This window comes from Diceros bicornis, chromosome 1, assembly GCF_020826845.1.
Source record: "Diceros bicornis minor isolate mBicDic1 chromosome 1, mDicBic1.mat.cur, whole genome shotgun sequence".
Taxonomy (NCBI): domain Eukaryota; kingdom Metazoa; phylum Chordata; class Mammalia; order Perissodactyla; family Rhinocerotidae; genus Diceros; species Diceros bicornis.
In genome coordinates this window covers 8,756,037-8,773,145 of record NC_080740.1, presented here as the reverse complement: position 1 = coordinate 8,773,145, position 17,109 = coordinate 8,756,037, and the positions used below count along the sequence as shown (strand labels likewise).

The window sequence follows — 17,109 nt, the reverse complement described above, 5'->3', positions numbered from 1 at the left end:
CGCACTTAACCGCTAAGCCACCGGCGGCCCTCTACATTAGATTTTGACCTGTGGGCATGACAGCCCTTCTTCACCCAGCTTGAACAGACGACTGTTTTCTCTTTTTCCTCAGATTCCTTTTTACGAAGACCTCTGTAAAGGCATTAAAGCAGGAGATACCTGCCAGAACCTGGTGGGCTACTCCGCCGTGTACAGAGTCTGTTTTGGGATGGCCTGTTTCTTCTTCATCTTCTGCCTCCTGACCTTAAACATCAACAACAGCAAGAGTTGCCGAGCGCGTGTTCACAATGGGTCAGTCCTGGCTCTTCAGGGGGTGGTTTCCCCTTTCCTTACTTTCAGAACAGTATTCCAGGGCCTCTTCTACCATCAGCCCTCTCACTGCTCTTCCTCTAGTTGAAATTGGTGACACTGACTTCAGGGAAGGTGGGACTTGCTGCCACACAGAGGCCTGAGAGCTAGAATCCTATGTGTAACACCCCGTACCCTAACGAGACATGTGCTGGAGACAAGAGTTAATTTCTTGTACGAAGACCTTTCCCCAGGCCATTTCCACCCCTGCAATGAAATGGTGTTTTGCACAATCCAAGGCCACACTGAGGCTGTCTAATTATGGGAAAAGGTAGTCTCCAGTCACTTAATTACTTCCGCTCGGTTTGGAGAGACCACCACCAGTGGCAGAATCCTGGCTGAGATGCTTCTGTTCTAAGAGGCCTTTTGTCCTTCCTTGAATATCATTTAAATACATTTCCTTGTTTTTTTCCTTCCAGCTTTTGGTTCTTCAAACTTCTGCTGTTGGCGGCCATGTGCTCGGGAGCTTTCTTCGTTCCAGATCAGGAGACCTTTCTGAATGGTACAGATGGGGTATTTTGGGTACCTATTTTGTTTTTACCCGTTTTGTAAAATTATTCAAAAGCGTAGTCCAGGGTGCCTTTGATGTTTTGAATTACTGATTTTCTTATGGCTTAAAAAAAATTCCTGCCTTACCTGCCCATACTTTATCTATCCTCTCCACCCCCGGTCCCCCTCCTTCCCTACCACCTCTTCTCCCCCTCTCCCCCACCTCCTCCTCGCCCTGGCCGCGTGTGAGAAGACCTTTAGTTACTCTGTGGGCTGAAGATTGAAATGGTAATTTTAAGGTTATTGGCCTGAAAGGAAAATGAGGCACTTAAAATTTGTTTGAAAGGCAGTTGAGCATGTCAGCATGACACCACCAGCCATAATTGGAGAGGCCCAGGGAGACCTGGTTCCTTCTGAGCAGTACCCAGAACAGCCCGGGACACGGAGCACAGGGCTTCTCAGCAACTCCAAACCTGTGGCAGCTCTCGTGGGATGAGAAAGGCATCCTCCAGTCTATTTCTAAATGTACCTGATGTGAAACCGTGTGACACTGAACTGCATTCCTTATTGATAGAACTTACCAAAATGAGTTTAATGTGAAGCCTTCAATCAGAGTTGAAACAGGGGACCCTTCTTCTATGAGCTAGGGAGAAAAAAAGCCTGAATTTCAGTGGTTCAAAACACTATTCAGCCCAAGTGGATTCACCTTCCTCGTTAAGACAACAAAACATTCACCCTGTGTCGGTCCGTAAGGACGGGCCATAGTCCCTCTAATAGTCACATATCAGAGTCTGGCTAGTTTTCAGGGTCATAGTCCTTAGGGAAGTTATACCCAAGTCTCATTTTTACTTGAAATGCTGTTAACTAGTTTTCTATTCCCCACAGACCTACTTTTATGTGTTAGAATAATATATTTAGAATGAGAAATAGCTCAGTCATTTTTATAGACAAGCTGTAACCCAGAGATGTGACATGGCTCATCCAAGGTTAGTGCTTTTTGTAGCAGAGCCAGAAGTAGGATCTGAGTCCTTGACCCCAAGTCTGAACCTCGTTTCCTCACCAGACGTTGGTGGTTCCCTGTCCAATAAAATTTGAACCCTTGATTTTTCTGGTGATAAGTGTTTTTACTTTTAAATTGTGGGTTGTTGTTGATTTTATGAATTACTGCTCTGTTAGGATGTCTGGCAGTGATAGCATGGAGGTTAAGCTTGGATGCTCCAGAGCCAGACTGCCTGTGTTCACTTCCCAGCTACATCCTTTACTGGCTACAGGACTTTGTGGATTTACATAGACTCTCAGCTTTCTCGTCGGTAAAGTGGGTATAATAGTAGTACCCAACTCATATGATTGTGTGGGAATTAAATGTATTGCAGGTATGGTGAGCATGCAGTAAAAATGAACTGTAGTCATTACTCTCTTTTGAGCTAAACACTTGGGGCAATCACCTCATCTCCTTCTGGATGGTCTTCTTTTGCAGCCTGGCGCTATGTGGGGGCCATTGGAGGCTTCATCTTTATTGGCATCCAGCTCATCTTGCTTGTGGAGTTTGCACATAAATGGAACAAGAACTGGTATGTGCCTTTATGGAGAGCTTCCAGTGAACTCACCTCTTGACTCAGAGAAACTGCCCGCGGAACAGCGTTGATCAAGCTCTGATCTGAGTTGTGTTGGCAGGGATCAGCAGCCTGTGGACACCAAAAACAGCTTTTGCTGGCGCCTTCCCTTCACCCCTGCTCCTGGGACCTCTTCGTTCACTCCTCTCCCGTGCTATTTTTCTCTCCTTTCTATGTTCCTTCTTCCACTTCATTTCTTTTCCCTTTTTGGCTCTCTTTTCCCCCACGGTCTCTCATTTGGGCTCCAAGTCAACCAATGGTGTGACCTAGCCTCACTCAGCCATGTTGCTGGCACCTTTTGGTCCCGGCTCTATGATTGTGGTGGTGGCTGAAAACTTGGGTAGGCTTTATCCTAAGCTTCCATCCTTAGGAGATTGAAAAGAAAAAGTACTTTGGAGCTGGAGGTTTACTTTCTGCAAAGAAGAGGCAATGGAAGAGTTCTCTACTTTAAAAAAAATTTTTGTTCCTTCTCAACTGCCTAAGAGTGGAAGGACCCCTTCATTAGGAAGAGCTGTTGTTGCCTTGGGAAGCCATCCTGACTTTTAAAAATATGGGTTCTTTCTCAGTGCCGTGAAAATAGAATTCACATCCCAGGATAAGTGGGAAATGCCAAACTATTAATAGCTAGTTTTATGTCTTGCTGGGCCTCATTGAGGAAATGACAGCTAGACAGGGGTCTAGCCCCTGGAGTGCGGAGGCCATGATGACTCTCTGTGACTCTGGGCAAAGCACATAGCTACTCTCTGTCTTACTTTACTTACAAAATATGAATGAAAATAACTGCCTGTTGTGCCCAGTAAGGCTTTTGTTATTTTGTAGATTTTATGGGCATTAATGTTATTTTATACTGTTTTGGGGGAAAAAAATCAGAAAGTCCTATATGAGTGTGAATTTTATTTATCTTGGACAAAACAAAATGTACTGTCCAAATTCTCTCAAAATACTTTTCATTATGGTTATATTCCTCAGCTTGGTACTAGTAGTTGCTGTTTCTTTGGTTTTGTTTTTAAAAAGTCAAATCATGAGATGCATGAGTAAAAGGATAATGTTGATCATTTTATTATTTGGTAAATATTGGAGTAAGTACTCAAACACTTAGCCTAGTTTTGAAATGTTTATGATACATTGAATAGTCATACAAATAGCACTACGGATGTGTTTTGGTATTTTCTCAAGTCTCAGTCTCTACAATAACACAGATTTCCGGGTCTGAGTTATGCTTGTATATAAAGTATTACATGCTGTCCTGCTTTCTGAGTCATCCTTGAAACCCAAGATTTGTGTTTGGGTTCTCCACTAGATCTTGTTTTGAGGCAGTGGAGTTTTCCTAAATATAAGCCAAATGGGTGACTATCTTGTATGGGACCCTGTTTTCTCAGTTGTGCAGAAGAAATACTCGCAATAGGTTAGAAATGCATTTTAATGATATTAATTTAATTGTCACTCTTTCTATAATAATTCTTAATGTACTTTCATGTACTTAATGTACTTTCTGAATTTTTTATTAGACAGAAAAAATATGTCGTCCTAAATTTTTCCTAAAATTTTCACAAATCTACTTCAAAATAGGGTACTTCATGGTAAAATATTAACCATGAGTGCCTAATTTGCCCATTAAATAGTCTGTTCTCTTGAGAATGCCTGTGCTTCTTCACTCTGACTTGAATGTTTTGATTGATTCTGAAACCATTTTCTGGGACTAATTGGTGCCAACTTTTAACAGGCATTTTGGAAGAGTTTGGTTGCTTTAAAAACTTTCCAGAAACCACTCAATAATAAGGGCTTAAGAGCTTTGCAACAAATGACGTTGCTGTTGTCTGGGCTTTGAGGCTGATATCCCAACAAAATCCCTTTTGTCAATATATTCATAGTTGACTTGTCTGCCTAAAGTTAGGATTAAGCTAGGAAGCTCACTAATATTGTTATTTTTCAGATAAATTCATCTAATTTAGTAGGTTTTTTTTGCTGTGTTTTTCAACAGAGACTTTTGCTTACAAGATGAGTCTAGAAAATATAATACTCATATCACTCTTCAGGGAGCAGCCAAAGTGCCTTTTCTTCCCTTTTCTTTCTTCCCTTTTCTTAGCCATCCTGAGGAGGAGAAGATCCCAAAGGCAGGAGGCTGGAAAGGCCGTGGCCTTGGAGACCAGGACACTGCTTGCTCTTTCACTTGAGGCATATCACTTGGCCTCTCTGACATGTTTTCACACCTGTAAAATGATGTGGTTGGACTAGATGTTTAATGTGTTGTTTTCTTTCTAGGTCAAATTTTGTGATCTGAAGTGTCAATTCTATATCAAAATTGGAGTAAAAAAGTAGATAGTGTACTCAGGTGCTTCTGATGAAGGCCCATTTTCTAAATGGACTGGACTGTTAATTCACGTTGTTGTTGGGTTTTTTTATTCCTAACCCTCACCCTAAGCCCGAGCTCACCAACACTCCCAGCCTGGTACCTGCTTCCTGCTGTGTCTGTGCACTCTGCTCTGCAGCCTGGTCCTTTTCTTATCTCCGTCCAAGTGCTTTCCGTTTAGCATTTATTCAGAATTTTTGGAGTATTAACTGTGTGCCAGACGATGTGGTAGGTACCGAGAGTATAAAGATAAAGAAGTCACGGCACTTATTTGGGATGTCTGCAAAAACAAGATGTCGTCAGGAGGACCAAGGGAATCCAGAGCAGCAGGAGTAGCAGCCACTCTGCTGATATTGCTGCATAAAGTTATTTTTTAACTGTTGACGATCCTTGCACCACTATTCATTAAGCACTCATTGTGTGCCAGCTGCTAAACAGGAGAACAGCGGTGGGCACAACTCTGCCCTGCTGTGTGTGTGGAGCTCACGTTCTTCTGCTGGCGGGTGGGGGGACGTGGATAGATAATCAGTTTATAATCAAGCACATAAGTAACAGATTCAATGGTGAAAAGAGCTCTGGAAAAAAAGAAAGCAGAGTGTGGAGATTGAGAGCAGGGCAGGGAAAGGCTTCATGATAAGGTGTGAGGGAGACGAACTACAAAGGAAGCACGTAGTGGAGAGCTGGAGGCAGGATTGTGCTGGGCCTGTGCTTGGCTTGTGTAAGGCGCAAAGGGGTGTCCACTGTGGCTGGACCCCAGTGATGAGGGATGGATGCGAGAGATGAAATCAGAGATGGCGCTGGACCAGATCATGTAGGGCTTCTGGGGCCGTTGTATGAGATGGAAGGTCATCAGAGGGTTTTGAAATAGGAGGAACGTGATGTAATGTATATGCTATGTCCAGAAAAGATTGGAGGGAGTCAGAAGTGTAAGTAAGGAGGCCAGCGGGAGATAATCCAGGTGAGAGACGACTGTAGCTTGGAGCCAGATGGTAGGAGCAGTCAGACTGTGATTTATCCTGAAATTGGAACTAGCAGGGTTTGCTGATGGCAATGGCATGGCGGTGGTGGGGCAGCAGGGAGAGAAAGACAGCGGTTAAGGGCACCTGCAGTTCTGTTCTGTTTCTCTACCCTCCTCTCCCACCAAAGGGAAGAATGGAACCATCGTTTTCTGAGGTTGGCAAGGTAAAGAAAAGCAGATTTGGGGGGTGGAGGTATGAATATTGGGAAGTTCATCCAGACCTGCTAAGTTTGACATGCTGATTAGACCTCCAAGTGAAGGCGTTGAACAGTTGGATGACGTGAGTCTGGAGTTGAGGGGAGTGGTTAGGGTTGGAGATTTAACTTTGGGAGTATAAGCATAAATTGACTGAAAGGAAGTCCTTCATATACTCGTAACATAACCCAAAAGGCTAGAGAAGAACAATTGGACCCCACCCACAAGCTGTCAGCACTGTTGACCCTTTCCTATATAATGCATTCTGTCATCAATTACTATTTGGCTTTTAGATTTTTTTTCTTTCTTGTCTCCTTTTCTTTCATTTCCTTTTTGTCCCTTTTGTAGATTTATTCTGTGGTCATTGGAGCGCCTGGCTTGGTTTCAGGAATAGGATGGTCATTATCATTTTGGCCTTTCCTCCCTATTTTCTTTGTCTCTGGCTGCAGTAACTTTTTCATCATTAAAACATTTTTGCTGGGTTTCTTGAACACTTTCCAGTTTTGTGAAACATTAAGTTGCTTTCTCTGTGAAGGTCTGTGAGAATGTGGTTACAAAGGGCGATTTACTCATGAGGCAGATGACAGTGATTCAGTCCCTGCTCCCTATTGTTCTGTCTCTTCATCTAGTGTTTATAAACACTGTTTTCTTTGTTCTGAACAATTTCTGTAGATAGTTAAACCACCACTTATTTCTCCCATCCCTTTATTAATATGTATATAAAGTAGAAAGCACATTAGTTTCTTCTTTAAGATTCTTTATTGTAAATCCCAGTAGAATTTTTATTCTTTTTCTGGCTGATTTTATTCTCCACTTTTTTTAATGTCACATTCTCCCTTAATCGTACTTTGCATTGTTTTGGAGAAGCAGCACTATTACAGATCCTTCTTTTCAGTGTGGAGATAAAAGAGCTGAGGTCAGCCAGTGTTTCTCTGAGGGAAGTTAATTTGCTTCTCTCACAAGAGAGGGTAGGCATTGGCAGAAGCTGCTGGCAGCACTTGGAGTAAGAGACAGTGGTACCTCCAGGCTCTGTGTTGATAGGGAAAACTTGAAGAGAACTCCAGCAAAGAGCCGCTTTTTAATACTGCCAAAACCTGTCCCAGGGTAATTCACATTCAGAATGGGGAAGCTAGAATAAAGTCTGTGGATATTCATTTTAGTTGATGAATACGCTTGAGTCAAACACGGAATTCTTTTAGCGTTTCGAAAAAATTCTAGGCTTGAACCAACAAGTTTTTGCATATTTACTGTGCCTCCTAGCTTTGATGCGGCACCGTCATGGGTGAAATGGTAGGTCTTCTGGATAGCTTGGTTAAGATGGCCTGGGGCCTGATAGCGTTAGTTCTTGCCTCAGAGGTGGTAGATGTTGTCAGAGAATCGATCAGGGGCTCCACTGACTTGTCTTCTCTCCCCTTCCTCCCACCCACTTCCTGGAGAAACAGGACTGCAGGCACAGCCAGCAACAAACTGTGGTATGCCTCGCTGGCCCTGGTGACGCTCGTCATGTACTCCATTGCCACCGGAGGCTTGATTTTGATGGCAGTGTTTTATACACAGAAAGATGGCTGCATGGAAAACAAAATTCTCCTGGGGGCAAACGGAGGCCTGTGTCTGCTAATTTCAGTGGTAGCCATCTTGCCCTGTGTCCAAAATCGTAAGCACAGTTTTTTCTGTTCTTCCTTATTTATGTTATAAATGTCTTTGAGCTAATCCAATTTTTTAAAAAAATTATGGTCATTCCTTAACATGCCGTGGATAGGTCAGCAATAGGAAAGGTGGGATTCCAGTCTCCTCTTCATATCCCACACTTGGGCTGAATGTGACAGTCAACCATGCCTCATGTTGAGAAAGATCTGAACGTAGTGAAGTCAATAAATAAGGTGATAGATATTGCCATTATTAAATCATGTACCATAAGGAGCCTTTAAATGGAAAATGCTCTTAGTGTGTATTAAGTTCTTCTCTATAATCCCTGTGTAAAACTTGAATGAGAAGGCTCCGGAAGGAGCTGTTTCTGGGTTCATCTTTCACTCAAGGCCTGTGGAGCAGAAATCAGGGATGGTGTGATCTAAGAGTCAGGAAGCGGGAAATCCGATCCTGACGCAGCCAGCAGCCGGCCCCCTGAGCTAACCTTCCTCAGACCCAAGTCCTTCCTCAGCAAGGCCAACAGAAACCTGTGAGCCTGACCTTGCTCGTGGGTGTTTCAAAGCCAAAAGGAAGAGATGATGATGGGATTTGAAAGTGCTTTAGAAAGCATAGGTCTAGATTGTCTTCTATAAACGACTGATATCTGAAGTCAGTCTGCTGTCTTTGGGTATAGAGAGAAGTGTCCCTTCCTGTCTAGTGTAGCTCTCTTACTCTACAGTAAAATGTAGGTATCTGTAGGTCTTTTGTAGGTGTCTAACTCTATAGATGATGAAAATGCACATGACATTCAGGTTTCTGGATAGGAAAAGGAAAATATGGCCAAAAATGTATAGCCCCTTGAATCCTTTCTAAAGTGGTGATTTATTCATTTATTGATTCATTTATTTTTTTTGCTGAAGAAGATTCACCCTGAGCTAACATCTGTTGCCAATCTGCCTCTCTTTGTATGTGAGCCACTGCCATGACATCGCCACTGACAGATGTGTGGTGTGGTAGGTCTGCCCCTGGGAACTGAAACCCAGGCTGCCAAAGCAGAGGGTACAGAACTTAACCACTAGGCCACTGGGGCTGGCCCTAAAATGGTGATTTAAAAAGGCCGCTGGTATTGAATAATTTAAAAGTTTTTCTGTACTAAAAATTTCAAGTCCATTATTGAAATTGAGAGTAGTATTATCCCAATCCCTTTAATTGGTCAGTTAAGAATTTCCTAAAATGTTATTAGTATTCAGATTAAAATATCCTTTGGCTTAAATCCTACCTTTTGAAATAGTTATAATATTTTGAAGTATTTGGTTTAATGCCATTCATTAGGTGCTAAGGTAAATCTTATTCCCATGCCAAAGAGCAACTTTATAAAAGGGTCCATTTCTATATCTTTATTGTTCATTATAATTTAATAATTTTAATTCTAGCAACAAATTTAACCAGAGGAAAGACTGGGTAAAACTAAATCCTTTCATGTCAACAGCTGGTTGAAAATTTCACCAAAAAATGTTAAATCCCTTTTATCACATCCTGGTTACTCTCAACCATCCAGACACTTAGTTTAATTTAAATATTGTAACATTAAAGGCCTTCTGCCGATGAATGCTGAGCCCCATCTCCTTCCTCTTGGGCCTGGACCAACTCTGATATTCCCAAAGGGTTTTGTCCCTTGACAGATAAGGGCTATTTTCCACTGTCATGGACTGTAAGTATCTGATGACCTTGTGGAATCGGAATCCATGCCCTGTGAAATCTGTCATTTACCCCACTAAGCTATGTGATCTCACAAGTAATGACAGTAAATTTTCTTCTGAGATTTTGTGATTTAAGAACTAATGTTATGAATCTCAGGGGGACGAGGCAGTATGTTTAAGTACAGCTGTAGTTGTTATCAAAATAAGGTGTTGGTAGAGAACTTGGCAGAATGCGGCGTCCCTACGATAGCAGTGAGGGTCAGTGTATAACTCCCTCCCCCTCAAGTCTTTTTAGTGTTATCTGAGAAAGACATTATATACCCTTCTTTCCTTTAAAGGTGAGGGTCCAAGTTGGAGGAATATCATTTAGGGGATGGGGAGACCTGTTTTTTTTTTTGGTACATGCTTTCTTGTTGAAATTTAAAACACTGACTTAAAGCGTGTCTCTTGTCGTTTTCCAGGACAGCCAAACTCCGGCTTGCTGCAGTCTGGTCTCATAAGCTGCTATGTCACGTACCTCACTTTCTCGGCTCTGTCCAGCAAACCTGTAGAAGTAGGTAAGCCATCCTTGTTAGGGAGCGTGTGCTTGCAGTATGAATATTTTCATTTGTGGAGGAAGAAATATGTCTCTGTGAGCTATTGTTTAAAATCAGGGGTGCAGTAAATCAAGCTGAGCCTGTGTTTCTCCAGGGGTGGCGTTGAAGGCTGAGTAATTAATGATTGGAGGTGCCGGAAGTTGAACCCAGGGCCTCATGCATGCCAAGCACGTGCTCTCCCACTGAGCTGTGCCCCCTTGCTTGCAATAAATCAAAATAGAGAGAGGGTCTAGACTTTTTCATTAAATAAAATCCTTAAGGTGGGATATGATAATGAAAATTCCTTCCTTTGAGCCTTCCTGCTGTGGAGGAAAGACATGGACAGCCGTGGGCTGTTGAAATTGCTTTTAGGCCTGATCTACATTTTCCTGCTCTGTGTTTTCAAGGAACATTTGTGTTGTGCTTTGTTTATTCTGTTTTGGTTTTTAGCAGGTTATTAATTTACTTTTCTTCAGGTGGTCGTTTCTCTGACTGTAACAGAGAGAGTGGAAAGAGCATAGGAGTGGGAAGCAGGAGACAGGCTTTGAGCCCAGCTGCACCCTTTGCTGGCTGTGTGACCTTGAATTACCATCTTAAATGACATTTATTTCTAGAGACGACAGAGCATGCATGGGCTTTGGGGTTGGACTGCCTGGGTTTATAGCCTGGTTCTGCCACCTACGTAACTGTACAAAGTGACTTACCTTTCTCCGCCCAGACACCTCACCTTTAAAATAAGAATTTTAATTATTATTTTTACCAGATTATTAAGTAAGATTCCTATTTTATAAGGTGGTTTTTAAGAATTCAGTGAGTATGTGTGTATATGTATATGTAGGTACGGTTCCTGGCACGTGGTGGGCGCTGTACAAGGGTTAGCTTTTATTATTGCAGAGCAGTGGCCCTGAGTCCTGGAGAGCTGGAAAATACGATTATGTTATAGATGTTGTTAGATGAGCCTTGGAGCCTTGCCAGTAAAAGACCAAATCTTATTTTGACCTCCAAACTCGTCCTATTTCATTGTCTTTATCACTTTTGTAATATATAAATGTATACACACACATATATGCACATAAGTGTATATAAATGTGTGCATGTTTGCATACATTTGATCTTGTATAAATCAAGTTAAATAAATGTACCCTTTTCTCTAAAATAGAAAATTGAAGTTTTTAAATTTAGAAAGCAAATGCAAAGATAATTTTGAAAGTTTTAGCATATACACGTGCTGTGTATGGGTCTTGTCTTTATAGCCATTTATAGTGCAGAGTGATATAATTGTTGGTCATATTAATTATAGTCTATCATGGATATAATTTTTTTTTTTTTTAAATCTTTCTTGGATCTGTAAGTTTATTTAAATCTTGTCTCCCTAAGACTTTCTTTTATGCCTGTTTATTAATCTGTGGTTTTGATTTAATGGGGTTTTTGGTTACAGAATTTTTTTTTAATGGCAGCTATCACTTAAAAACAGAAAAAACTTCTATTTTTAATTTTGGGTGGTACTACTTAAATAACAAAGTCCATATTTTGGTCAGTTTTTTAAAAAGCATTTTTCATTGGCCTGAGAATAAAGATTCCCTAAACCACAGCCTACACAGTTATGTTTACTGTGTCAAGTGTGAGTACCAGTGATAATTTTAGTCCAACTTCAAACACTTAGGCTGTGCATGTTTGTAAAATGGTTTCTAGACTGTTATTTTATGTTTCTGTTCCTGATTTTTGGGTACAGTTGGCAATCAGACCCAGCTTGTGGGTTCAAAATTGAAGACTCTGTTAGATAAAAAGTAAACTACCACTCCTGGTCATGTTATAGAAATCTTTGTGATGTAGCCTCTCAAAGTTTTAAAAAATCCAGACCACCTCGGAGGTTCCCGGGGTGCAGCCTGAAAGATGTCATGACCATCCTGTTACCGATGGTAAAACGACTTCTCATCTGGGTGGAGGCTGTTGGCCAGACGGCTCTTACGCTGCTGGTACGTGTTTGATTGGTGAGTAGCCTCGACAGTCCTCCAGAGAGGACAGACACGGAGCAGGCTCTCAATTATCTGCACGCCACGTCTGTTCAGAGGTTGCCACATCAAATGGATCTAAATTTACTTTGTATTATTGTTTAAACAGTACTGAAAAAGAGCAAGACTCTTTAAGGTCCTGGAACTGAAGAACCCTTTAGCACTAAGCTGGAATCTGAGGGTCTTGTTCTGAGAGGGTGCTGAGATGGGAGAGGGGTACTCTGACATAGCAGCAGTCTAGTCTGAGTCGAGTCAGACTGTGGAGTGGAAGTTCCCAGTGATAAGTCTTCACTATTCTAAGCTACCTGAATTTTCCCAGAATGAATGCGTCTGTGAGTTACAACAGGCTTTTCTAATTTGACTATGATTACTTTGTCTTTTCTTTACAAGTTCTAGATGAACATGGGAAGAACGTTACGATCTGTGTGCCTGACTTTGGTCAGGACCTGTACAGAGACGAAAACTTGGTGACTGGACTGGGTACCACTCTCTTAATTGCGTGCATCTTATATTCATGGTAAGTCTTAGGAGTTACCTGAGGCTGTCTTTGCAGACTTTAAAAGTACAGGAGAAGAATTTAAATAAGTTTCAGCAGCCATGAGGCAGCAAAACAAATACCATCTGAGGAAGAGGGAAAATAGCCCGAAGTAAAAAGGTAGTCTTACACCATGAAATCTAGGTGTTTGGACTTTATTTGCCTTACTCGTATTTATATGGGGTAAATAAATATGGTATGTTGCCATCCTTTAAAAGACAATTGATTGTTACTTGCTAAAGCATTATTGGAGGACAGAGGAGCACAAAGTGAGGAAGAGATGGTATGAGCCAGGATGTTTTGGCAACTTTCTAATCCAAGGGAAATACCATTTGTTCTGCTGTTGATGGAAAGAGTACGAAGCACTACACACAGGGTCATTTTGTGCTTGGTCCAAGAAAGACAGGAAACGTCCCTTCTCTTTTATGTAAAACCCCACAGTGCTGTTAAGGAGGGGAGGCAGCTGCTCCAAAAGTACGTATGACATTTCAGATGCTCATGGTGGGGTTGATGCCACCTTTAAGATGTTTCACAGATTGCTAGAAGGCTAGAAAAGGACAGAAATGATTAACTTCTCATTCTGGGTACATATTTCACTGGTAATTGAACTTGCCTTTGACAGTCACCTTTTCCCATTTAGGTTTTACTTCTGTGTTTTATATTTTGTGTGTTATATTTCAGCATATAAAGATGTCAGCTTGTCATAGGAGCGTTATAATCTTCCTTTGGCTAAAACTAAACAATCCTGGTGATGATAGCTTGTATAAATAAAATGTCTGTCTGAAGACGTTGGCGTTTTCTCTTACGGCTTCTAACACCCCCTAATGCTAGGAGGGGACCAATAGACACAGACATCTTAGAGACCGGAGAGCGGAGTTGTGTCAAGTACTTGTTCAGAGTCGTGCACGCACCGTAGACTGCTTGCTGTGCTGCAGGTGGTGGTTACAACGAAGGCTGTGTAGCACTGATTCCCAGTCTGTCTCTGACGTAGTGACAGTGTCCTTGTTGCAGCAGAAGGGACGTGATGCCCACTTTCAGGCCTTCGTTTTTATTAACTCCGTAATTGTTCAGTAAGTATCTGCCGTGTACTCAGCAGCAGATGGAGTTTGGGCCCAAGTCAATGAATGTTTTCAGGAAACTACCATAAAGCCACCCAAATTTTGAGTCCTGATTCTTAGGTCCTCTTGCAAGCGTTTGCTTGCTGAGACTGTTATTGTTGGGCTTTGGGGAGAAATGGCAGCAACATGGCTAATTTTATTGGTCACTCCGTTTTTTTTTTTGTATTGATAGATAAAAAATATTGGTAAATCAAGTGAGGAGAAAGTGGGTTACTAAAGTGTAAATGTAGGGGCTGGCCCAGTGGCGCAAGCGGTTAAGTGTGCGTGCTCTGCTGCGGCAGCCCGGGGTTCGCTGGTTCGGATCCCGGGCACGCACCGACGCACTGCTTGGCAAGCCATGCTGTGGCGGCGTCCCATATAAAGTGGAGGAAGATGGGCACGGATGTTAGCCCAGGGCCAGTCTTCCTCAGCTAAAAGAGGAGGATTGGCAGATGATAGCACAGGGCTGATCTCCTCACAAAAAAAATAAAGTGTAAATATAGAATATTCTATTTTTAAAATAAATTATGTTTACATAGATACAAAAAATCCTGGAAGGAGATAAACCACACTTAAAATAATGGTGGTGTTAGGGATAACTTATTTTTTTCTCTTGTATCGTTTTTTTGTTAAAAAATTATTTTTACAGTGAGCTAGCATTTCTTGTTTGTTTTTGTATTATCAGAAAAAAGCTATAGGGGCCGGCCCCGTGGCTTAGCGGTTAAGCGCGTGCGCTCCACTACTGGTGGCCCGGGTTCCGATCCCAGGTGCGCACTGACGCACCACTTCTCCGGCCATGCTGAGGCCGCGTCCCACATACAGCAACTAGAAGGGTGTGCAACTGTGACATACAACTATCCACTGGGGCTTTGGGGAAAAAAAAGGAGGAGGATTGGCAATAGATGTTAGCTCAGAGCCGGTCTTCCTCAGCAAAAAGAGGAGGATTAGCACAGATGTTAGCTCAGGGCTAATCTTCCTCACAAAAAAAGAAAAAAGCTATAAAGATAACTTGACAGAATAAAATCATATGTTTTTGTGGGTTGCTAGATGCCTAATAGCACATGAAAAAAATGTTTGCCCCTCAGATAAAACAAGGCTTAGATTTGCTATAAACCCATTGATGGAAAGGGGCAAAAATTCTACTTAGCAGGCTGATAGAATTGCCACAAATGGCGTTATTTTGCATCACAGAATTTTCACCCTGTCCGATTTTTGCTGCCACCCTTGAGTGAAAGATGATAAATAAAACATTGCCTCTTCTGGAATTCAGAGGCACCCTAGTGGAGGTTGGTATGGTCTAGTCTGATGTTCCCAAAAGATGATAATTTTCAAAGCTGACGGATGCTACTTAAAACCTCTAAATGCCAATAGCAAACGTTATTGAATGCTGGTCATTAAACTGTAAAACCGTTAGTGCCCTGGGACAGCAGCCGCACCAAGTGGAGAGGAGGAGAAACCAGGCAGCTCTGGGCTGTTCGTGCAACACGTGGCCTGAGCACAGTCCCTGCGACGGCAGCTGGTTCCTCCCAGGGGTCAGTGAAGGCCGCGCTGGGATCTGGGGGTTAGTGTTTGCTGGGATCATCCATTGTAGCTCCAGGAGGAGCCAGCTCGCTGAACTCTATAACCAGGCATCTTGGAGCTCACAAGGAAGTGAGTTCAGGCCTGTAGGGCCTTGAAAAAAGGGAATGCTGCTGGGGTGGGAGGCGCCCGGTTAGGAGGCTTTCACATCCTGACTCCTAGGGTTTACCTCTTCCTCCCAGACTCAGAGGAATGAAAGGGGGGAAGACGTTACAAAAAGAGGCTAGCTGGACACTGTCACTTGAACACAATTGCAGGAATATCTAGAATTCTTGATAGAAATTATAGGACGCCACAAGACTGGATAGTGTGTACATTAAAGGGAGAAGCAATCTCCCATTTTCAATGAAGTCCAAGATGGCCTGGGGCTGACTTTTCTGTAAGGTCATAGAAGGCTCACTGCATTATCTTCTCACCCCTCTGGAGTCCCCTCTAAACATCCCGCCCAACAACACACACACACACTTCTTTAGGGGGCTGTCATGAGGACCTCCATCCTCAGGTTCTGGTTTTCTGTCCCCAGTCCTACTTCTGGCACACTCACTGTGATTATATCTTATTCTTCGCTGTCTCAGCATGGAAGAAGGGGTCAGCCAAAACCCACTCCCTGGCTTTTTGACTGAGGCTGCCCTTGCTCCAGAAGCCCCTTCTACTGTACCCAGGCATTACTGCTGTGAAGAAGCATCATGACTTGGACCCATGCACGAGTTCCCCAATGGCTCCTTCTGTAGGCCGAGGCCCCCACGCCCCTTAGCCCTGGATCCTTGCTGTGACAGGCCCCAGCTTCCTCCAACTATTCCTAATTCCCTCCTTGGTCTCTGGATTTTGATTGAAATTATTATTCTGTTGGCTTCAAGTTCAAGCTGCCAGGTTGGACAGGATCCTGGGGTCAATCAAGTTCAATCCCCTCATTGTACATAAAAGGAAACTGAGGCATGGAGCCGATCCTGTAGCTCTCCACCCCCAATTTCAGGAAACCTTCCTCAAGTCTCCTTTGCTGGAGTGTTTGGAGAGACTGGTCATTTTCTTTTTCCTGGGCTGGTTTGGAGTAAGGTAGGTTCTTCACTGAGGTAGAAGGGTAAGCCGGATGACTCGCATAATTATATTATTAGGAGGCATTTGTGCTAGAAGACAGTCCCTGGCTACTTCAGTTTTAGCTATGCATAAGAGAAAAAACATTATTTAAGCTGTCTAGGAATTTGAATACAAGATTAGAAAAACTAAGAATCTTTATAAAATGTCAAACAACTTACTAGTTCAAAATGGGACGTTCACAGCAATATGGCAGACCATGTGAAATAGATACAAGGTTGGTACAATGGCATTGGAGAGAAGATTGGCTTAAACTGAGAAAAGTTGGCAAATCAAGGAGGAGTATCTATTCTTTTGGTGTGTTCTGGATCTGCTACTCTTATTTAGGAAAAAAGGGAGGGGGGCACTGTATCTTTATTTTGGGATTCGTGCCACTCCCTAAACTACCAGCTAGAAATGTCCATGGCTCTGTGTCAGGAGGCATGTTGAGGTGCGCCTCCAGCTCATATAGGACTCTGGTCTCCTTTGGGAGCTCTGAGTCACCAATTACACGGTACGGGAAACATAATTGAACTTCATCACACAAAGGCTAGGAATAGTCATGAGATCTCTCAAGGGCCTGCCCTGTAACTTTGTCAGGGAGGCAGAATAGAATCTGTGGTCTCCAACCAGAAAGTCTGGACGTGGTTTTTAGAGATTTTCTGTCATCTAGGGGAGTTTGGCCAGTTCTAAAGCAGCTGAAGCAGATACAGAGGGGTACCCGCATTTCGAATCTCTCTGTCAATATGGAAGAGGTCTTGGGCGCGGCAGTGGTTCCCAGGTTGGTTGTCACAGACTGCAAGGCACCACTGGCTTTTTGTGAGTGGGGGTGAGAGAGAGTCAACACGCTCGGTGCACTTGACATTCTCTGTACGGTAAAACGTTGTCTCAACCAAATGCTG

At 42.7% G+C, this 17,109-nt stretch overlaps 1 protein-coding gene across 1 annotated transcript in view; it reads left to right on the top strand.

Moving 5' to 3' along the window:
- The window catches only part of SERINC5 (serine incorporator 5), a 90,319-nt gene that overhangs the window by 60,375 nt on the left and 12,835 nt on the right, over window positions 1-17,109 (top strand). The window contains exons 3-8 of the mRNA XM_058569482.1: window positions 113-291; window positions 768-850; window positions 2,315-2,408; window positions 7,456-7,667; window positions 9,801-9,896; window positions 12,317-12,443. Of these exons, the coding sequence (XP_058425465.1) occupies window positions 113-291; window positions 768-850; window positions 2,315-2,408; window positions 7,456-7,667; window positions 9,801-9,896; window positions 12,317-12,443 (791 nt within the window). The remainder of the gene's footprint in view (window positions 1-112; window positions 292-767; window positions 851-2,314; window positions 2,409-7,455; window positions 7,668-9,800; window positions 9,897-12,316; window positions 12,444-17,109) is intronic.